Below are 16,568 nucleotides of genomic sequence, written 5' to 3' on the forward strand. Positions count from 1 at the left end.
ATTCTAAGCAAGTGGGAAGTTCAGCTTGGACCCTTCAGAGCCAAGCAGAAAAGGGGATGCTCCTGCAATTGTCTCTGGACTCACCAAGACATCAAAGCTTTGGTGGTGGGAGTGGAACAGAACTCCAACACTGGCACTATGCCAACCTGAATTTAAAGCAACCTCCACTAAACCCAACAGCACAGCATAATCCTGCATATCCTTACAGCATAATACTGGCATCCTGCTCTTCTCCTGAAAGCACAAGGTCCATCAGGATCATTTTCTTCTTCTGCTTCTGACACTGGTGAGGGTACCTAGACCAGAAAACAATGTCATTCTCCCAGCTGCCACATTTGTGTAATTGTATTAATTTAAAAAGTTGGGGTTTATATAATGAGAAGTGCCATGTTTATCACAGCTTGGAAGGAAAACTCAGTTTACACAAGGAGCTTTTCAATATAGTCAGAGTTGGGAATATGGTAGAGTGGCCATATAGCAGCTAACAGGAATCTCTGCCTCGTGTACCCTGAGATTGTGGGGGTTACCTGTGGGAACTCCTCCTCATCAGAGCTGTGGAAGTCGTACTGTTTGATGTCACTCTTGCTGAGCACAGGCAAGGGCTCAGCCAGGGGCTGAGGGGTCACCACACACTCCAGTTTGGGTTTCTTCAGGTACTTCTTCTTCTGCCGGACCACATCAGACACCTCCTCCTTCAGAGAGGAGTGATGAGGATGCTGCTCGGGGAAAACAAACAGAAAATTCTAAAAAATGAAGCATGAGCAAATTTAATTACTCAAGACAGGCTGTTTGTCTTCCAAAGGCTCTGCAGATATTTGAGACACATCATGCAAAATTTACTGAACACATTAAACCCCAGAACCTCTCCTCTGATTATTTTTACAGGTATTTCTTAATAATCAGAGAGCTCTCAAGCCATGTCACTGCCTGAGGGGCTCCTCACTCTGCACTACACTCAGTGTATTGTCATTGAAATTCCTCTTCCAATTATTTTCTGAGATCTCATTTTTCCCCAGCACTTTCAATTTTCTGAACTGCTCAGACATGTTCAAAAGAAACTATTTAATTTGTTTCCTGTTTCTCACAGAGCTGACACTTTGGAACAGATGTGATGGTATTTGGGCTGGCTATTTAAGATTTTTCTCACATAAACCCTCTGCAGTGAGCAATTATTCCATCGATACTGAACTGTCCACTTGAACACAAATGTTATTAAACTTCAAAGCTCCTGTTTGAAAAGATTATTTCTCTTGCAAAATTCTCCATTTGAAGGAGAAGCACCAGTGCAGCTTTAAAAAGTGTTGAAATTTACCCTGGATTAACACTCACCAATAACAGCCTGACTAAACGAACTCCAGTAATGGAGCTCAGCTTGGGAAGCAGAGGAGGAACACGAGGAATGCCAAAATTCCTGGAGAATCAGGCATCCCGGGGTTTCTGTGGAATCCTGGGACCACTAGGTGTCGCAGGTGCTAAATACAAATTTCCAGAGGTCTTCAGCTCCCAGCCTCACCCCCAAGCATTTTAACTCCTAATATTTCAGGTTATTTCTTCAGGGACAGGTCTGAATTCAAAGCATATCCAAAGGGATGATGATCCCAAAGGAATGATGATCCCAGGAACAAGAGACTCAAGGCAAGGAAAAAATTTTACCTTAACTTTACATTCTTGAACTTTGTGGTGGTTCCCATTGTGGAGAGATGATGGAGTTGTGCCCATGTCTTTTTCAGGTCTGTTCAGCTTCACTTCATTGAGGATTTCACCTCCATAATCACCCAAATGGTACCTGAAAAAGCAGGATTAAAACTATAGGGCTGCATTTCCTCTAGGAAATGTCTAAAAGCCTCAAACCAGTGTCTTCCAACTGTCTATACAAACCCCCCCCACTTTCTTTTAGTTTTTGAAGTTTATGCTGCTACAATAAAAATATTATGGGAGATGATTTCCAAGCCATTTAATGAAAATTTAAAACCTTGGTTTTTATAGTCTGGAATTTTACCTTTTCTCCACAACTTCCAATGTTAAATGCAACAGCTCCCGTTTTGTTTTCTCTCTCCTCTTAATCATCTCCAAAATTGTTATGGCTCTGCTAAACTCCCTCCTTAATTTCAACATCTTCTCATAAGATGCTTCATCGTTCTTTCGGTTCTGTTGAGAGATGAAACAAATTTTTAGTCAAAAGCAAAAGCCGTGAGACACAAACTGCAAAAATAAAGTTATATAATGCTGCTGCAAATGAGGCTCATGAGGACACTCCAAAGCAGCTTTTCTTAAAGCAGATCCTACTTGGCAAAGAGAGCCACAAAAAGCAAACAAACCCAGTTTTAAGAGTAAATTTTGCAGCCATCCCCCCCCATGTTTTGCTCAGATTTCTGACCAACCCAGTGGAAGTTTGTCAGAAGAAGGAATTCAAGCCTGCAACACTTTCCCCACCTTGATTCCTCACACAGTAAGGCTGTGCATGTGTACAGAGCAAAATGCTGGGTGATTACAAATTTCCTGGTTCAAATCATTCCATGCTACAAATACAAAAACAACAAAATTGTTTCCCCTTTTCCCCCAGAAAGGAAAGCTTCCAACCCAGCAGGTTGTGTGTTTGTGTGTCAGGCATTGCTCTGAGTTTCAGCTCAAAAAATGGATGGACAGTAAACTGTCCCCTGCAAGATGCTGGACAGGGATCCAAATTCTCCCTACCAAGGGAGAAATGCACAATTCCAACAGCAGGGTCTGCCAAGTCACCTTTCTGGTCTGCATCTTCTCAGTCCTCCTCCGGAAGGCCACGTAGGGGTCGTTGTTGGTGGAGCCATCCCTCTTCTCCTGCTTGATCTGGGGGATGAGGGAGGGCCCCCGGCAGTTCTTGCGCTTCCTCACCCAGTAGTCATAGACAGCCTTGATCAGGTAATCGTCCTCATTGAGCAGCAGTTTGGCCTCCTGAAGGGTTACAAGCTGCAGGGGAACAGGGACAAGTCCAGTTCAGAGGGGGCTGCAGGGGAAGTCACCACACTCACACCACTTGTGCACTTTCTGGATAAACTTCGTTATTTTCCAGCACCACAGTAAATGGATGGAAAAATACTGATGGGAACTGAAGCCACCAGTTGTTCTTCCCAAGTCAGTGCTCCAAATTTTTCTGAACCAGCAGCATCTCTTTCCTCCAATGGTCTAGAACCCCATCAGTCTTTCATGGAATCTGAAAACACTTTGAAGCAACTACAAGCACAGGTTAGAGAGAACTTACTGCAGTCTGCAGGTCATGATTTGGAAATCACAAACAAAAAAGTTTCTTATTGGTTAACCTTTATTAATGTGTAATTCTTTGCAGCTGAATGTTGATTGCCCTAGAAGAAAATTTACCTCTTAATTATTTCTCCCCCCAGATGTTTACTTTGTGATAGAATGGGACAATGCCCATCCCTGTTTATTCCAGCCTGGAGACACAAAGACGTTCACTTGTCTGCCAAGTTATTTCAGTAGGTGGTAGTTCTACACAGATCATTTAAAGATAAAAATTAAATCTGTGTTCAGCTTTTTATATGGAAATCAGACTCTAAATAAATGCAAAAGTATCACTAAATAGTACATTAGTTTAACAGACTCATATCATCTTCAACCCATTCATTAAATAAAAAGAAAATAGTACCTACTATTACTTAAAAAGAAGTCAGGCAGCACTTCATCTGCCCCAAAATTTGAAAAATATCAACTGAACAACTTAATTTGCACTTTTGCAATGTGTCAAACTTTAATCTTGTCCCTACGTTAGGAGAAGCAAAAAAAGGAAACAACACATTTCGGAAAATTAAGGAAATCCTAAGTGTAACCATGGCTACTCTGCAAGTGTTAATTCCAGCACAAGCAGAATAAAACCTCTGCAATCTGTGGTAGAATTTAAAAAGCACTGAACAGTTTTTTTTAAAAAGAGGCAAGTATTGCATAGAAATCACTCCAGTTTTGTTGTCTTTTGCTCCCTTTTTTCCATTAACATTTTTTATCAAAAAATAAATCACTTCTGCCTTGAGTGCACAGCTGGGAATGAGAAGCTGAGCCTGTGTTTGCTTGCAGATGCAGAGTCCTTGTATTCCCTGCTCAAATCAGAATGGCCAGCAGAAAAGTCTGCAACCCCTCCTGGGCAGGGAAGGCATTCCCAGCAACATCCTAAATTTAATATTCCAGGGATCAGGCATGTCAACTGGGAATTGGGAGGCAGCACTCAAACCCCACCAGCCACTGCCCTTTGCAGGCTCCAATAACCTGCAAGAGTAGCTTGTGTCTACAGAGAAAAACCTGTGTTCTTGTAACACTTAATTTTTGAAAAGCATCTTCAAATCTTAAATTTAACTTCAATACTTCAGCAAAGAAAGGTGAAACCAGCATCAGAAGGATGAATTCTGATAATGAAAGTGATCACCAGAATGGCCTGAACTGAAAGCCAAAACAGGGGTGTCTTTATCAAAGCTCCAACAAACCCAAGTACATGTTCAACAAGTATCATTCAATTTATCCCCTATTCTTCCTTTCATTCCCATTTTCTTACCACAGTAAGAAACTCTCCCTTTCTGAAGTTGCTCTAAGACAGAGAAAAATTCAATATTTTGGCTTTCTGACAGACAGCACTGAACTAAATCAGGTTACGGAACTGAGGCAGAGATGGATCCCACAAAGGATTTTTCCCTCCCACAAAGCCTCATCTCATTTGGAAATAACTGCACCTGCTCAAACTTGACTTGCACAAACTGATCCCTCAGGTGCAGTTTTGGAGTAAATATTTTGGGCTGGAACACCCTCCTCCAGACACTGCCCTCCTGGAACACCTCAGGATCTGATTTAACACTGCTACAAGTTAAATCACTGTCTGTGCTTCTAACCCTCAAAAACCAACCAAAGACCATGTCCAGCAGACACAAGTGTTAACAGAATTTGGATTCTCATATGTTTATATGAGTGCCAACAGTGGTAAAACAAGCTGCGTGTGTCTAGCACACTGTGGTCAGGAATTAAAATTTAAAATCAATCCCTGCTGCCCCAAAAGCTCCTTCCCCACCTTTCTATCTGACGTTACCAATATTGACACAGGAGACAGCAATGTGATTTCTGTGAAACTGCAGACTCACACAAACACACATCTCCTGTTAGCAGGAAATAAAACCAAGCACCCAGCCAGAACCACCCCCCAGGAAAGCAAAACCTCCCAGTGATTTCTTCACACCATACCTGACTAGAACTGGCTTTTTCAAGTCTGTCAACCATTATTTCAAACTGCAGTGGCTTGATTTCCATCTTCCTGTTCAGCCTGTTCAGAAGGGTCTCATCCTCAGAGTCCATATCATAATCTGGCTGTTCATTGTCCAGATTAAAGGCTGGAACACAAGAAATTGAAATGCTGGGTAAGTAACACACTCTGGACACACATCTGCAATCAGAAACCAAAAATGACTGAGCAAATTCCAGACCAGCACTTCTCTGCCAGAACATTTATTTTATACTGAAAAGTTTCCCCATGTAACACACAACAGGGAGAAGCTGATTGCCTCCAACTTCCAATATGAAAGGAATCCAAGAAGTTTTATTTGAAGTGACTTGAAGGGGTGACAGGCACAGAAACTTTGATGTGCTTTGCAAAACAAGAGCAAAGATTCTTGGCAGTACTGATATAATATAGCTCCTCTAGAATACCATGTTAAGATAATAAGAATTAAGACATTTTCAATAAAATTCCAGATTTGGAGAAAAAGCATTTACACTGAAGTTCCACTAAATTTCTGTTGCCCATTTTTAAACAGTACACCAAACCTAAAGTGTTAAAATATTTAATGACAAAACTTTTTCTGGTTTTATGTAATTGTAGAAATCCTACATCAATCCTATGGGAATTGTTACTTCTCCAAAACCACCTCAGCTGTGGATACAGAGCCTGACAATTCCTTCAGGCACTCCAAATAATCAGTTCTCAACTTCTCAGCAAAGCTCATGTCTTTATTACTAATTGTGCTAATTAGCTTCCTCACTTGACAAAGTTCCTGGTGCTACTAAAAGCAGAAGGAAGTTCTCATTCAGGTAACACAGCAGAAATACAGTTTTAGAACAAATATGAGTAAATTGCACATGACAATAAGAACTGTTAATAGAAACATTAATTGTATACCTAATAAAACCCTGAAGGGGTGACACACCAGGTATAACACTCCCAGTAATTCAATCAGCACTGCAATAACAGTAGTTAATAGGCCTGATGAAACATATTCTATTCTTAATAGACAAACAACACTATCTTATCTCCCTGCTCTTAACTTGTGGCTATACCAAATGCTAATTTAAAAACCTCTGCTACTGAGCTGCCCTGTGTGCTTTGAGAGCACCTTAAAACAAAACCCTGGAAAACCAGAAGCAAAGGAAAACTCCAAAAAAAGTCTTTAGAACAAACCTCAGTACTTTCCCTGCCACAGGCAGGTGGTCAGCAGTGTCCTTCCACATCTCAGCCTTGCCCAAGACCACTCTCTCTGTGATCCAGTGCAATAAACGAGCTAAACCACTACCAGTGTTTATTTATTTATTTAGGCACGGAAACTCAGCCAGATGCAGCTGGGAAGGGCTAAAAAGCAGCTCCTCAGCATCTTCAGCTCAAGCTGGTACCTCTCAGAGGAGACACTGCCCAAGTGTACCCACTGTGCCAACAGCACTTGGCCAGAAGAGTTCTCTGATCTACCACACACTGTAACAATTTACTTGAGGAGAAAATAATAACAGGCTGTAACCATGTGTCAAGAACTGCTGGCAATATTAATTCAGTAATACAAGTTGCATGGCAAGTTTATTTAAGACACTGTCACTGGGCATGTGACCAAGAGCTCTCCAACAATTAACTGTGCATGAGACTTCAACTGCAGCTTTCAACATCACATCTGCCTCTCCAGCAGATCATGAAAACCATGAAAGGCCACAAAAAGCTTCTCTGCCCCCAGGCAGATGTTGGTCTCACATCAACAAAGATGTCAACCTATTGCCTGTCAGTAGATAATTCAATAATCCCCTGTGGACAAAACGTTTCCAGTCAGTTTTTCCAAGCCAGAATATCAGTGAGCAGGAGGATCTGTGACACAAGATGTCATGGTGTTCACCTGGAAATTGTGAGCAGTGCCAGGAAACTTCCTTTCATTTCCACAGTGGGAAAAGAAGAGTCACTAAAAGGTCATGAACCATCCACAATAAAACCAGGATCAAGTGAGAGGCAACCAGGAGACACCAAGACAAGCAGAAAGAAGAGGCCCAAGCATTCAATCAAAAGGTACCTTAAAAATCACCCCCAGGAGCACACTGTGGATATTGGTGATGGGTCTCCAGGAGGGAAGGCAGGTCACTCCCAGCACCTCCAGTGACCCCATGGTGCACCTCAGCTGGAAGCAGGGGGTCCCTCCCTATCTCTGCTCACCATTTTGATAAATATGCAAGATAAGATAAAAAGCATCCAAAGGTACTTGCCATTATCAAACAAATCCAGTCCCATTTTCCCAACACCCCCCCATCACTGCTGTGAGAACAGCAGTAGCCCTTGTCACACTTCTCATGCTCTTCTGCCATCAGCAATGCTCTGTTTGTTGTGCCCTGTGTTTATCAGTGCAGCTCCCTTGCAAAGAGGGGGTTTTACATGGGGTGCAGGTTAATGACACTGCAGGGATGGAAGCTCCACGTGTTTCAGTGCAGACACGATGGCCACAGGCTCCCAGCAGCCTGGTGAGGTGTGAGGGCCTCAGGAAATGCAAGGATGTGGGAAATGGATTTGCAGAGAATTCTTAAAGCCAAGAAACACTTATTATGTATTGTAATTAAGGAACAGTTGACTTCTGATTGTGACAGCGTGAATTATAACATCTGCATTGTCTAACCCTTCATAAGAGATTGAAAAATAGAATAAAAATTTTAAAACACCTCTAAGTCAGAAAAGGGCCTAATCCAACAAAGGGCTACCACTTCTCCCTTGGAATTCATCAGCCCAAAGCTGGCTTGTGCCAGCTCTGGGACACCCATGGAAGTGTCCTCCTCCCCAGTGTTCATTTACCACTCCTCAAAACCCACCTTCAGTAACATCCTTGATCTTCTCCTCTTTCCCCAAGCACTGAGTGAACTGAAATTGTTCCAGAAAAAGCCATGTTTCACCCTGGAGCTGGCCTGCAGCGTGGCAGCTCCCTGGCTTCCACAGCCATCACAAGACCCAGGTGTTTATGTGCCATGGATGGAACCATCCATCATTCCCTGTCCCTGCCCCTGCCATGGCAGCTGGGGGAGCTGCTCCAGCAAGAGAACCACCCACATGGACACCTCCTGCTAAATCCTGGGACATTCTCCTGACTCAGGATGAATCCAGTCTTTCTCCTCCAGACCATCTGCATTTCTGCAGGACACTGTCAGACAGGCCCCAGTGATCCCACCTGGGAAGTTTCTCCAGGGATGCTCAGGACTTGCTGCAAACACAACATCCCAGTGATCCCACCTGGGAAGTTTCTCCAGGGATGCTCAGGACTTGCTGCAAACACAACATCCCAGTGATCCCACCTGGGAAGTTTCTCCAGGGATGCTCAGGACTTGCTGCAAACACAACATCCCAATGATCCCACCTGGGAAGTTTCTCCAGGGATGCTCAGGACTTGCTGGTTTGCTCACTGCTGTTGCAAACACAACATCCCAGTGATCCCACCTGGGAAGTTTCTCCAGGGATGCTCAGGACTTGCTGGTTTGCTCACTGCTGTTGCAAACACAACATCCAGTTGCCACCCTCTGCCACTCCACCCACTCCCAGCAGTACCTGCCAGAGGGATTTGATTTTTTTGTTTACTTGAGCTCCCCTAGGACCCAGTTTATCCCAACTCATACAAATGCAATTTGTTTCTCAGTGAAGTTACACTGAGCTGGGTTTAATTTCACTACATGAACTCATTTCATTTAGCTAACTAAATTGAGGCTGTGGTTGCACACTCGTGGAGCTCCCACTGAAACCAGTGCTTCCAGTGCCTTCCCTCCCCAGCAAACCACAGCCCTGCCACCACCCTCTTGTGCCAACAGCAGCAACCAGGCCTGAGCCAAGGCAGCAAATTGATAAACACTGAGGGTCACCCACGCAGAAAATGAAAGAGAAACTTCCTGCCAAAAAGTTCCTTTCAAGGATGACTGGAGTTAATTCCCCACTTAATGAACATTGTTTCATTGTTTCTGACTCATTTTCCATTCCCTTAGCTCTAATTTAGGTCCAAGTTAACCAACTTAATCTCTTTGCTAATTATCAATAACTTAAAATGCATCTCCATGCTACTGATGCTACAAATATTCTTGGAAAATTACGAAGCATGCTGGAATAATTAGAATAGTTCAAGGTTTTTTCTTTACATTGAACTCAGCATCACCTGTGTAGGTGCCACTGAGGTTGACCAACACCTGGAACTTTGCTTATTCACAAATTCCAGGCTTTACAAATAAATTTTCTCTGCTTGGAACCACTGATCTAAATAAACAAATGTAAAAAATATAAAAATCTTAGGCTACCAGAATCCCAGCAAAGCATGATTTGCCAGAAATACCCACCAGTAAGTATGGATTATAGTATGTGTCCTCCTGGCATTTTCTATCAGTTTACATAACTTCCCTGGCCAAAGTGGGTATTGCTGCTATTTGTGCTTTAAGTATTTAAACAGAATTTCTAAGCAGTTTATGCAGCATAAGGCTACTCACCTAGTCCAACCAGAGTATGTGGGAAAAATTATCTTGGAGCAGTATCTAGTATTTACCTTCAGCTCAAATACCTTCTGTAATTCGTCCAGAAAGACTGTGAGTCTCAGCAAGACAAAGAAAACTTTGGCATAATATATTTAACATTTTTAGACATGTTTATTAACAGTATTCACAGTGTTTCTGGCATGTCCAACAAAGAACAGAATAAAATACATTCCTCCACCACAGCTTGGTTTCAGTTCATTCAGCCTGCCTCGCTTCCAAGTTTGTTTCTTTTATTAAGGAGAGAAACAATTCCTTTTAGTTGATTTTTCTCCATCACCTCTATGGTCCCTATTGCATCACAGAGAACACCGAGTACATTATTTCCAAACTCACTCATTTTGTAAATAAATGGAAAAAATTGGACACTTCACCACGCTGGTGAGAAATGATGCAATAATTGAATCAAAGGTAACAGCTGGGAGGAATCCAAGTGCCCAACTAACCCCCTGAACCACATCCTGCAAAGGACAAACATGAACTGTGTGCCAAGGAACAACTAAACTGCAAGAGAGTCACTTGTCAACAGAACATCAACCAAACGAAGTGGGAAAATCATCCACAGCCCACAAGCTTAAATTAATGAGATTGTGTAAAACATAAGCCAAGTTCATGGAGAATATTTAGTTTTATCTATAAAAAAAACGCAGAGTTCCCTGCTGAAATGGAATTGCTCAGTTTTAGCCAAACTCAGAGAGAAGTGACTGTTACCCAGAACAGCCTGAAGCACAGTGGCAGCACAGCTGCCCTGCCAGAACTCTGTTATGAGCAGCAGGACAATGGCCGAGTTCATCACAAGAACTTTTCTGGTTTATGGATCTGCACTTAGAGAGAATTTTGGAGTTAACAGGTGAGCAGGACAACCTCTCTCCTGCCCCCTGCATCACTGTAAGCACCAGGAGGCAGCCAGGCAGCTTCAGCTACCCTTCCCAGGACTAGGAAGGACAAAACCACCAGAGTGAGCCTGGCTCAAGAATACTGGAGGCCCAAGAGCCAGGATGAGGCTCAGCAGCTGCTGCACATGGACAGAGCAACAGCACAGAGCCAGAGCCAGAGCCAGCAGCAGAACCCCCACCTTCACCAGGCACACAATTCTTCCAGAACTTGAGGAGATACTGGAATTTACATCTAGAAATGGATCTCTGAGCACTGTAGCAGCTCTGACATCAAGAAAAGCTTCCTCAGGTTAAATAAGGAGGGGCTGAACAGACCCCACAACAATCCCAGTGCTGGAACTCACGTTGGATGTGGATGAACTGCTTTGGTTGCTTGAACTCTCCTTTGTACAGACGATTGTAGTAGTTGACATTGCTCTCTGCTTCAGGGACTGGGATAACCATGCTCTCCTTCTTTTCTCTGAAAACTTGCTGTGCTGAGATGGCCCGTTGCAAATGATGTTCCTGCAAGGGGAGAACAACAGAGTTCATTTAAGTATCTGTACAAAGTGCATGTAAAGACAGCCAGCCTTTTCTCCCACTGTTTTCCTACAGGATAACAGAGAGGAGGCTTTGCTGGGTTTTAGAGGCCAGCAGGATGCCTGGTCCCAGGTGTGTTCTCCATCTTTTAGGGTTCCTAACTGATGGGGATCTTAAAACTGCAGTGAATGAACTAGAAACAGATGAGGAGAACCCTTTGCTCAGACACAGCTCCCACCTTCCACCAGACTGGGAAAAAGACAAACAATCAAACTTTACAAAATAACCTCAGCAGAAAATCAGGGCTGGGGAAAGCCATACCCACCCAAACCCGTCAGAAAGAAAATTGGTTGCAAGATCAGGCCTTTAAAGTCAAAAGAATTGTGATTTTCATCATTCCTGTCTACCCAGCAATCCCTACTGGCCTGCTGTTAGAAGTTTAGCAAGTTAAGAGCAACAGAAAGAAAAGTTCTCACAGAATAACACCTGAAAAGCAAGGACTCCCCAAACAGGTATCCCTTCATTTTATTCTTATGGGACAAAAGTCACAAATTCCAAAGAATCACTTCAGGTGAAACAGAGATCACAATAAATGTAGCAGGTCACAAAGATTTTTTTTTCCCTACATAATTTTATTAGTTAATTTATTAGTAAGCTCAGTGACAACCATCTACTTTTGTGAGTCAGAGCTAAGCTGTAACTTCCCTCCTGAAAGACTTTTCATGTTAAATTGAAACCACTAAAAAATGTCTCAGGTTAAGACACCAAGGCTGCCTTCTGTGTGTCCACGGGAGTGCCATTCCTCACCAGGACAGATCTCAGATCCTCACAGCCCCTGGGAAATGTGAATTACCAAGTTCTCCAATCAGTATAAACCAAGCCAAGTGCAGTTTCCCAGCAAAGGAACCAGGAGTGGAACCTGGAATGACGGTTTCATTCTGCTTTTTCTGTTCTTCCCCAAAGTCTCCCAGATTTGAGGGGAGGGAGGGTGAGCAGAATATCAACTGGAAATCCAAGCTCAGCTTTGTCACAGATCCATGGGACCTTACTTTGCCTGTCCCAGGGGCTGCAGGTTGTCCCCAGTCATGCCCACACACCCCAGTGCTGGGAACAGCACTTGTTTGAGCAGGGAAAAACACACACACACACAAAAAAGGCTTTGCTGCTCTCTGCTCCTCCCTCTGGCTTTCCAGGGTGCCCCTCCCCACAGTTAACACTCCCAAGAGGCCAGGATCAACACCAGCAATGGGAAGGTGCCAGCATTCCAGTGCCTGGCTGGCACTGCAGCCTGGCACACACGGCAGTCTGGCACTCATGCACTCTGCTACCCACTTGGAAATTCTCTCAAGAACAAGATTTCTTCCTCTTTAACTCGACAGAACGGTGTTCTTAAAAAGGGGGAGTGAAAGCAAACCCTTTTAAAATATGTAAATGATACTTAATAAATGATCCCTTTGAAATGTTAAGATTTACAGAAACACAAATAATGCAATTCCTGCAAAAGCAGGGCAGCTTTGGGAATCTCCTGCAGCAGATGAAGCAACATTAAATCAATCAGGCTCCCAAGTGAGTGCTATTAGAATTAAGACAAGCATGCAATCCAATAGCTGCTGTGATCTGCCTGCGTTACTCCACACTGAGTAAATCTGTCACTCCACCATTAAAATGTGTCTTGGAGAGCTTGGCAGTGCTGAGCAATTCAACTACGCAGAGATGGTTTCATTACTGGGCTGCTTTCAACTGCTGTCCCTGGAGCTGTGTACCAACAGCCCACAGCACAGAGCTGCTGGAAGGAAGGCTTGATCTGTCCAAAATTCAGAACACCTTTTGGTTCTGCAGCCCACTGAAGGGTAACTGAGATGAGGGATTCAGGCTGGAGCTCCCAAGGAAGGCTGACAATAGCTGTTAGTACTCATTTCACTATAAAAAGCCTTGGAGCAGAGCACAGCTTTCAAACAGAGATTTCAGCTTTCAGCACTGCTGCTGTCACTCCTCGAACAGCAGAGTTCCAAAACACATGGATAAGCTATGTCAATTTTCAAATTAGGGGGGGAAACCTCAAATCTTTCTGCTGAGCATCAAGTACAGGAAAACTGAAACTTGAACCCCTGAAACAATTCTGGTGGTTTAAACAAACCATGAAGATCTTTAAAGAAAAGTTGGGTCAATTAAATGGATTAATTAACCCTGAAGTAGTGTTTTTACAGATAGATTTATCACCAGCACAACTTTTGGTCTAGTTTTCACTTTCCTCTGATGGTTTTGAAAGACATACAGTATTTTAAGCTCACACTTTGTTCTGCAGTAGCACAGATACAAAGTTCCTACACAAAATAAAGGAGTATTAGAGAACCAGTGATGACAGCAAACAGAACGTGCTGCCATGGGAATAAAAAGGGACCCCTGACAAAGAGTGATTACCCATTAATCCTTAAAAAGCACATCCAGACCTTTCTCTCCAGTATGAAGACAAAATTTCAAACAAACACAGCTTAGACTGGGCTATTTCTTCAACCAGCAGCATTAGAGAGATATAAATGTTTAGTGTGTGTAACACTGTTGCCTGAGCACATTTACACATTAAACCAGAGCTGCTCTCTGAATTCCTCTGAAATGCCACAATCCTTGCTTCCATTGCTCCTCAGGAGGAAAAAAACCCCAAAAATTCCTGCCATCCTGGTACCTAAAATACTCAGTTTTGGTTGCAGACATTCAGAGCCAGGCTCCGTGTCCAGCTGAGGGCAAGGTACCTTCACTGCCATTCCCTTCATCCCTGAAGCCTCACAGATTTCATGTTCCCTCTCAACTTCCTAGCTGGGAGTTTCTTCACGACAAAACAGAGGCAAACATCAGTAATAATCAGGTATTGATCCTCTTACCCTGAAGTTATTTTTGTCAAGCTGTAAGGCAAACGGTGATCAATACTGAATGGTACTTTTTACATATTTTTTACCAGTATCATGGAATCACAGAAGAGCTTGGGTTGAAATCATCTCCTTCCAGCCCCTGCCATGAGCAGGGATGCCCCAAACTGCTCCTAATTCCTTTTATCCCACAAACCAGAGCTCCTGGACCCTACAGACCAGGCTGGGTTTTCCTTAATCTTTAAGTCCCCTCCTGCCACCCCCAGGTAATCTCCGAGAAACAGAGTTTATCAAACTTTGAATAACTGCAAGTTTTTTGGTTGAGCATGGTTGGAGATGCCCATGGCTTTAAAAACTTCACACTGAAAAGTTCATCTTAAATGCCAAACTCCAGGGAGCAATTCCATATTGGATACAAACCCCTAGGCAACAAAGCTTTAGGACTAAATTAACCTTTTCCCATCTTCATTCCTTACACCACATAAGCAAAGCTACACCTCCTTAGGTTGTTTCACTGCTTTAACCCCATAGCTCTCCATACAAGTAGGATGGAAAAGTGAATTTATCAACAAATTTGTCAATTTATCAACAAATTTGTTAATTTTTCCTACTCAAGCTATTTCTAGGCCAATCTGGAGTCAGCCTTCCAACCTACCTGCGCCAAGAACAGAATTAAAACTAAGAAAACAATTCAAATGTACTAAATATTTCACTTGTTAAACATTCCATTCAAATTGGGCAATTTTTTTTTTAAAGGACATTTTTATCTTTAATATTGAGATTCAGAAAGTAGAGAATTGCAGTGGGAATGTGCAGACTCATCTTGCAAAGTCTCCAGCACAGCGAGTAACACCTCTTGACAGCACTTCCAGAAAAAAAGTGTCAGAAAGCTCAAAAGCTAATTTGGTCAGAAGCCTCCCTGCCTTGGAAAGCCTCAGCCCCATCTCCTCCCTCTCTGCACACAAACACTTTTTTTAGATAAGATTCCCAAGAGCAGAAGTGTAAACTCAAGCAGCAGCTTTTGTTTTCTTGTGGAGTTAACCCTTTCAATCCTACAGAGCTGCTTCCCCCTCTTCCCCTCCCTCTGCTCTGGGATGTAGAGGACAAGTGAAACAAGGAGTCACCCACAGAGCAGGAAATCAGCGTGTGCACCACAAGAATTCCCACCCTTGAGAGCTGAAACCCACTGCTTCATTTCCAATTTATTTTGAAAAACAAGCACTTCAGTCATTAGCAAAGTTGATAACATGCATTTTTCTACTGATTTGATAAAGACTTAATCTAATCAGGAATCAGAGCTGTTTCCTCTTGCATAGAGTGTCCCTTTAGAACACTGGATTAATTAACAAGTAATGCAAGGCACTGGGAAAACCACAAAAATCCAAATATTGAGTGGAAACCAACACACCAAACAAAGGCTTTCGAGGACAACTGCACTCAGTTTCCCTAAGGAGGTTCCAACACTCGGTGCAAGGAAGCTGGAGGAAACCCACAACCACAAGGGCTCGTGGAATCACTTCTCAGTTTCACTTTTGGCCATATCAAGCTTTTCCAACATGATATCCCCCACCCTTTCTTAAAAAAACAAATAATCACAAGAACCACCTGCCCCACACTTGTCTTCCAGGCTGCTGAACTGTGTCTATGGGCCAAAAAAATGTCCTACGGGTTGGCTGCTCTTACTGACTCAGTGAGGGGAGGGAGGCAGGGGAAAGTGACTCCAATGGGGCTGCACCATCCTAACAATTCACACAGGTCCCTGGAATGGGTGAAATTCCACTTGTGAGGGTGGGCAGCCCTGGCACATGTGCCCAGAGCAGCTGGGGCTGCCCCTGGATCCCTGGCAGTGCCCAAGGCCAGCTTGGAGCAGCCTGGGACAGTGGGAGGTGTCCCTGCCATGGCAGCGGTGGCACTGGATGGGATTTGAGTCCCTTCCAACCCAAACCAGGCTGGGATTCCCTGAGTTTCCCATCTCTTTCTTCCCTTTCCCAGTTTTTAACAACTGCAACTTCCCAAGGCAGCACCAAAGCCAAACCAACCTGGGACTACTTCACACCCAAATCCCGGGATTACAGCCCAGCCCCTGAAGGCATCTATGGATGTTGGATCGAGCCAAGAAAGAGCCCCCAACACTCCCGAGCCCTGCAGCCCTGGGTGACCCCTCAGCACCCCTGGGTGACCCCTCAGCACCCCTGGGTGACACCTCAGCACCCCTGGGTGACACCTCAGCACCCCTGGGTGACCCCTCAGCACCCCTGGGTGACCCCTCAGCACCCCTGGGTGACACCTCCTGTCCAGGTGAAGATGTCCCCAGAGAGGAGGTGTGAGGCTGAAAGAGGAAAGCTCCAGACTGTACCAAACAATGCCCAGGAATTTCTTCTCCCTCTGGGGTCCCGGTGAAGCCCTTCAGGACACGAGGGTGGCAGCCAGCCCACAGAGCCTGAGCAAGGACAGGGACAGTGACACGAGCACACGTCACAACCATTGGTGTGTTTCTTTCTGCAGCAGCCAAGAGAAAAGGAATAAACGT

The 16,568-nt window shown here is 43.8% G+C and overlaps 1 protein-coding gene across 2 annotated transcripts in view; it reads right to left on the reverse strand.

Annotated features, from left to right (window-relative positions):
• EPC2 (enhancer of polycomb 2) overlaps nucleotides 1–16,568 on the reverse strand; it is a 37,434-nt gene that overhangs the window by 11,090 nt on the left and 9,776 nt on the right. For both annotated transcript variants that reach the window (XM_021535417.2, XM_021535418.2), the window contains exons 2-8: nucleotides 11,000–11,159; nucleotides 5,212–5,357; nucleotides 2,740–2,946; nucleotides 2,000–2,148; nucleotides 1,654–1,786; nucleotides 528–716; nucleotides 207–296 (exon numbers count right to left, since the gene is read on the reverse strand). In XM_021535417.2, the coding sequence (XP_021391092.2) occupies nucleotides 207–296; nucleotides 528–716; nucleotides 1,654–1,786; nucleotides 2,000–2,148; nucleotides 2,740–2,946; nucleotides 5,212–5,357; nucleotides 11,000–11,159 (1,074 nt within the window). The remainder of the gene's footprint in view (nucleotides 1–206; nucleotides 297–527; nucleotides 717–1,653; nucleotides 1,787–1,999; nucleotides 2,149–2,739; nucleotides 2,947–5,211; nucleotides 5,358–10,999; nucleotides 11,160–16,568) is intronic.

The sequence above is a fragment of the Lonchura striata genome, chromosome 8 (genome assembly GCF_046129695.1).
Source record: "Lonchura striata isolate bLonStr1 chromosome 8, bLonStr1.mat, whole genome shotgun sequence".
Taxonomy (NCBI): Eukaryota; Metazoa; Chordata; class Aves; order Passeriformes; family Estrildidae; genus Lonchura; species Lonchura striata.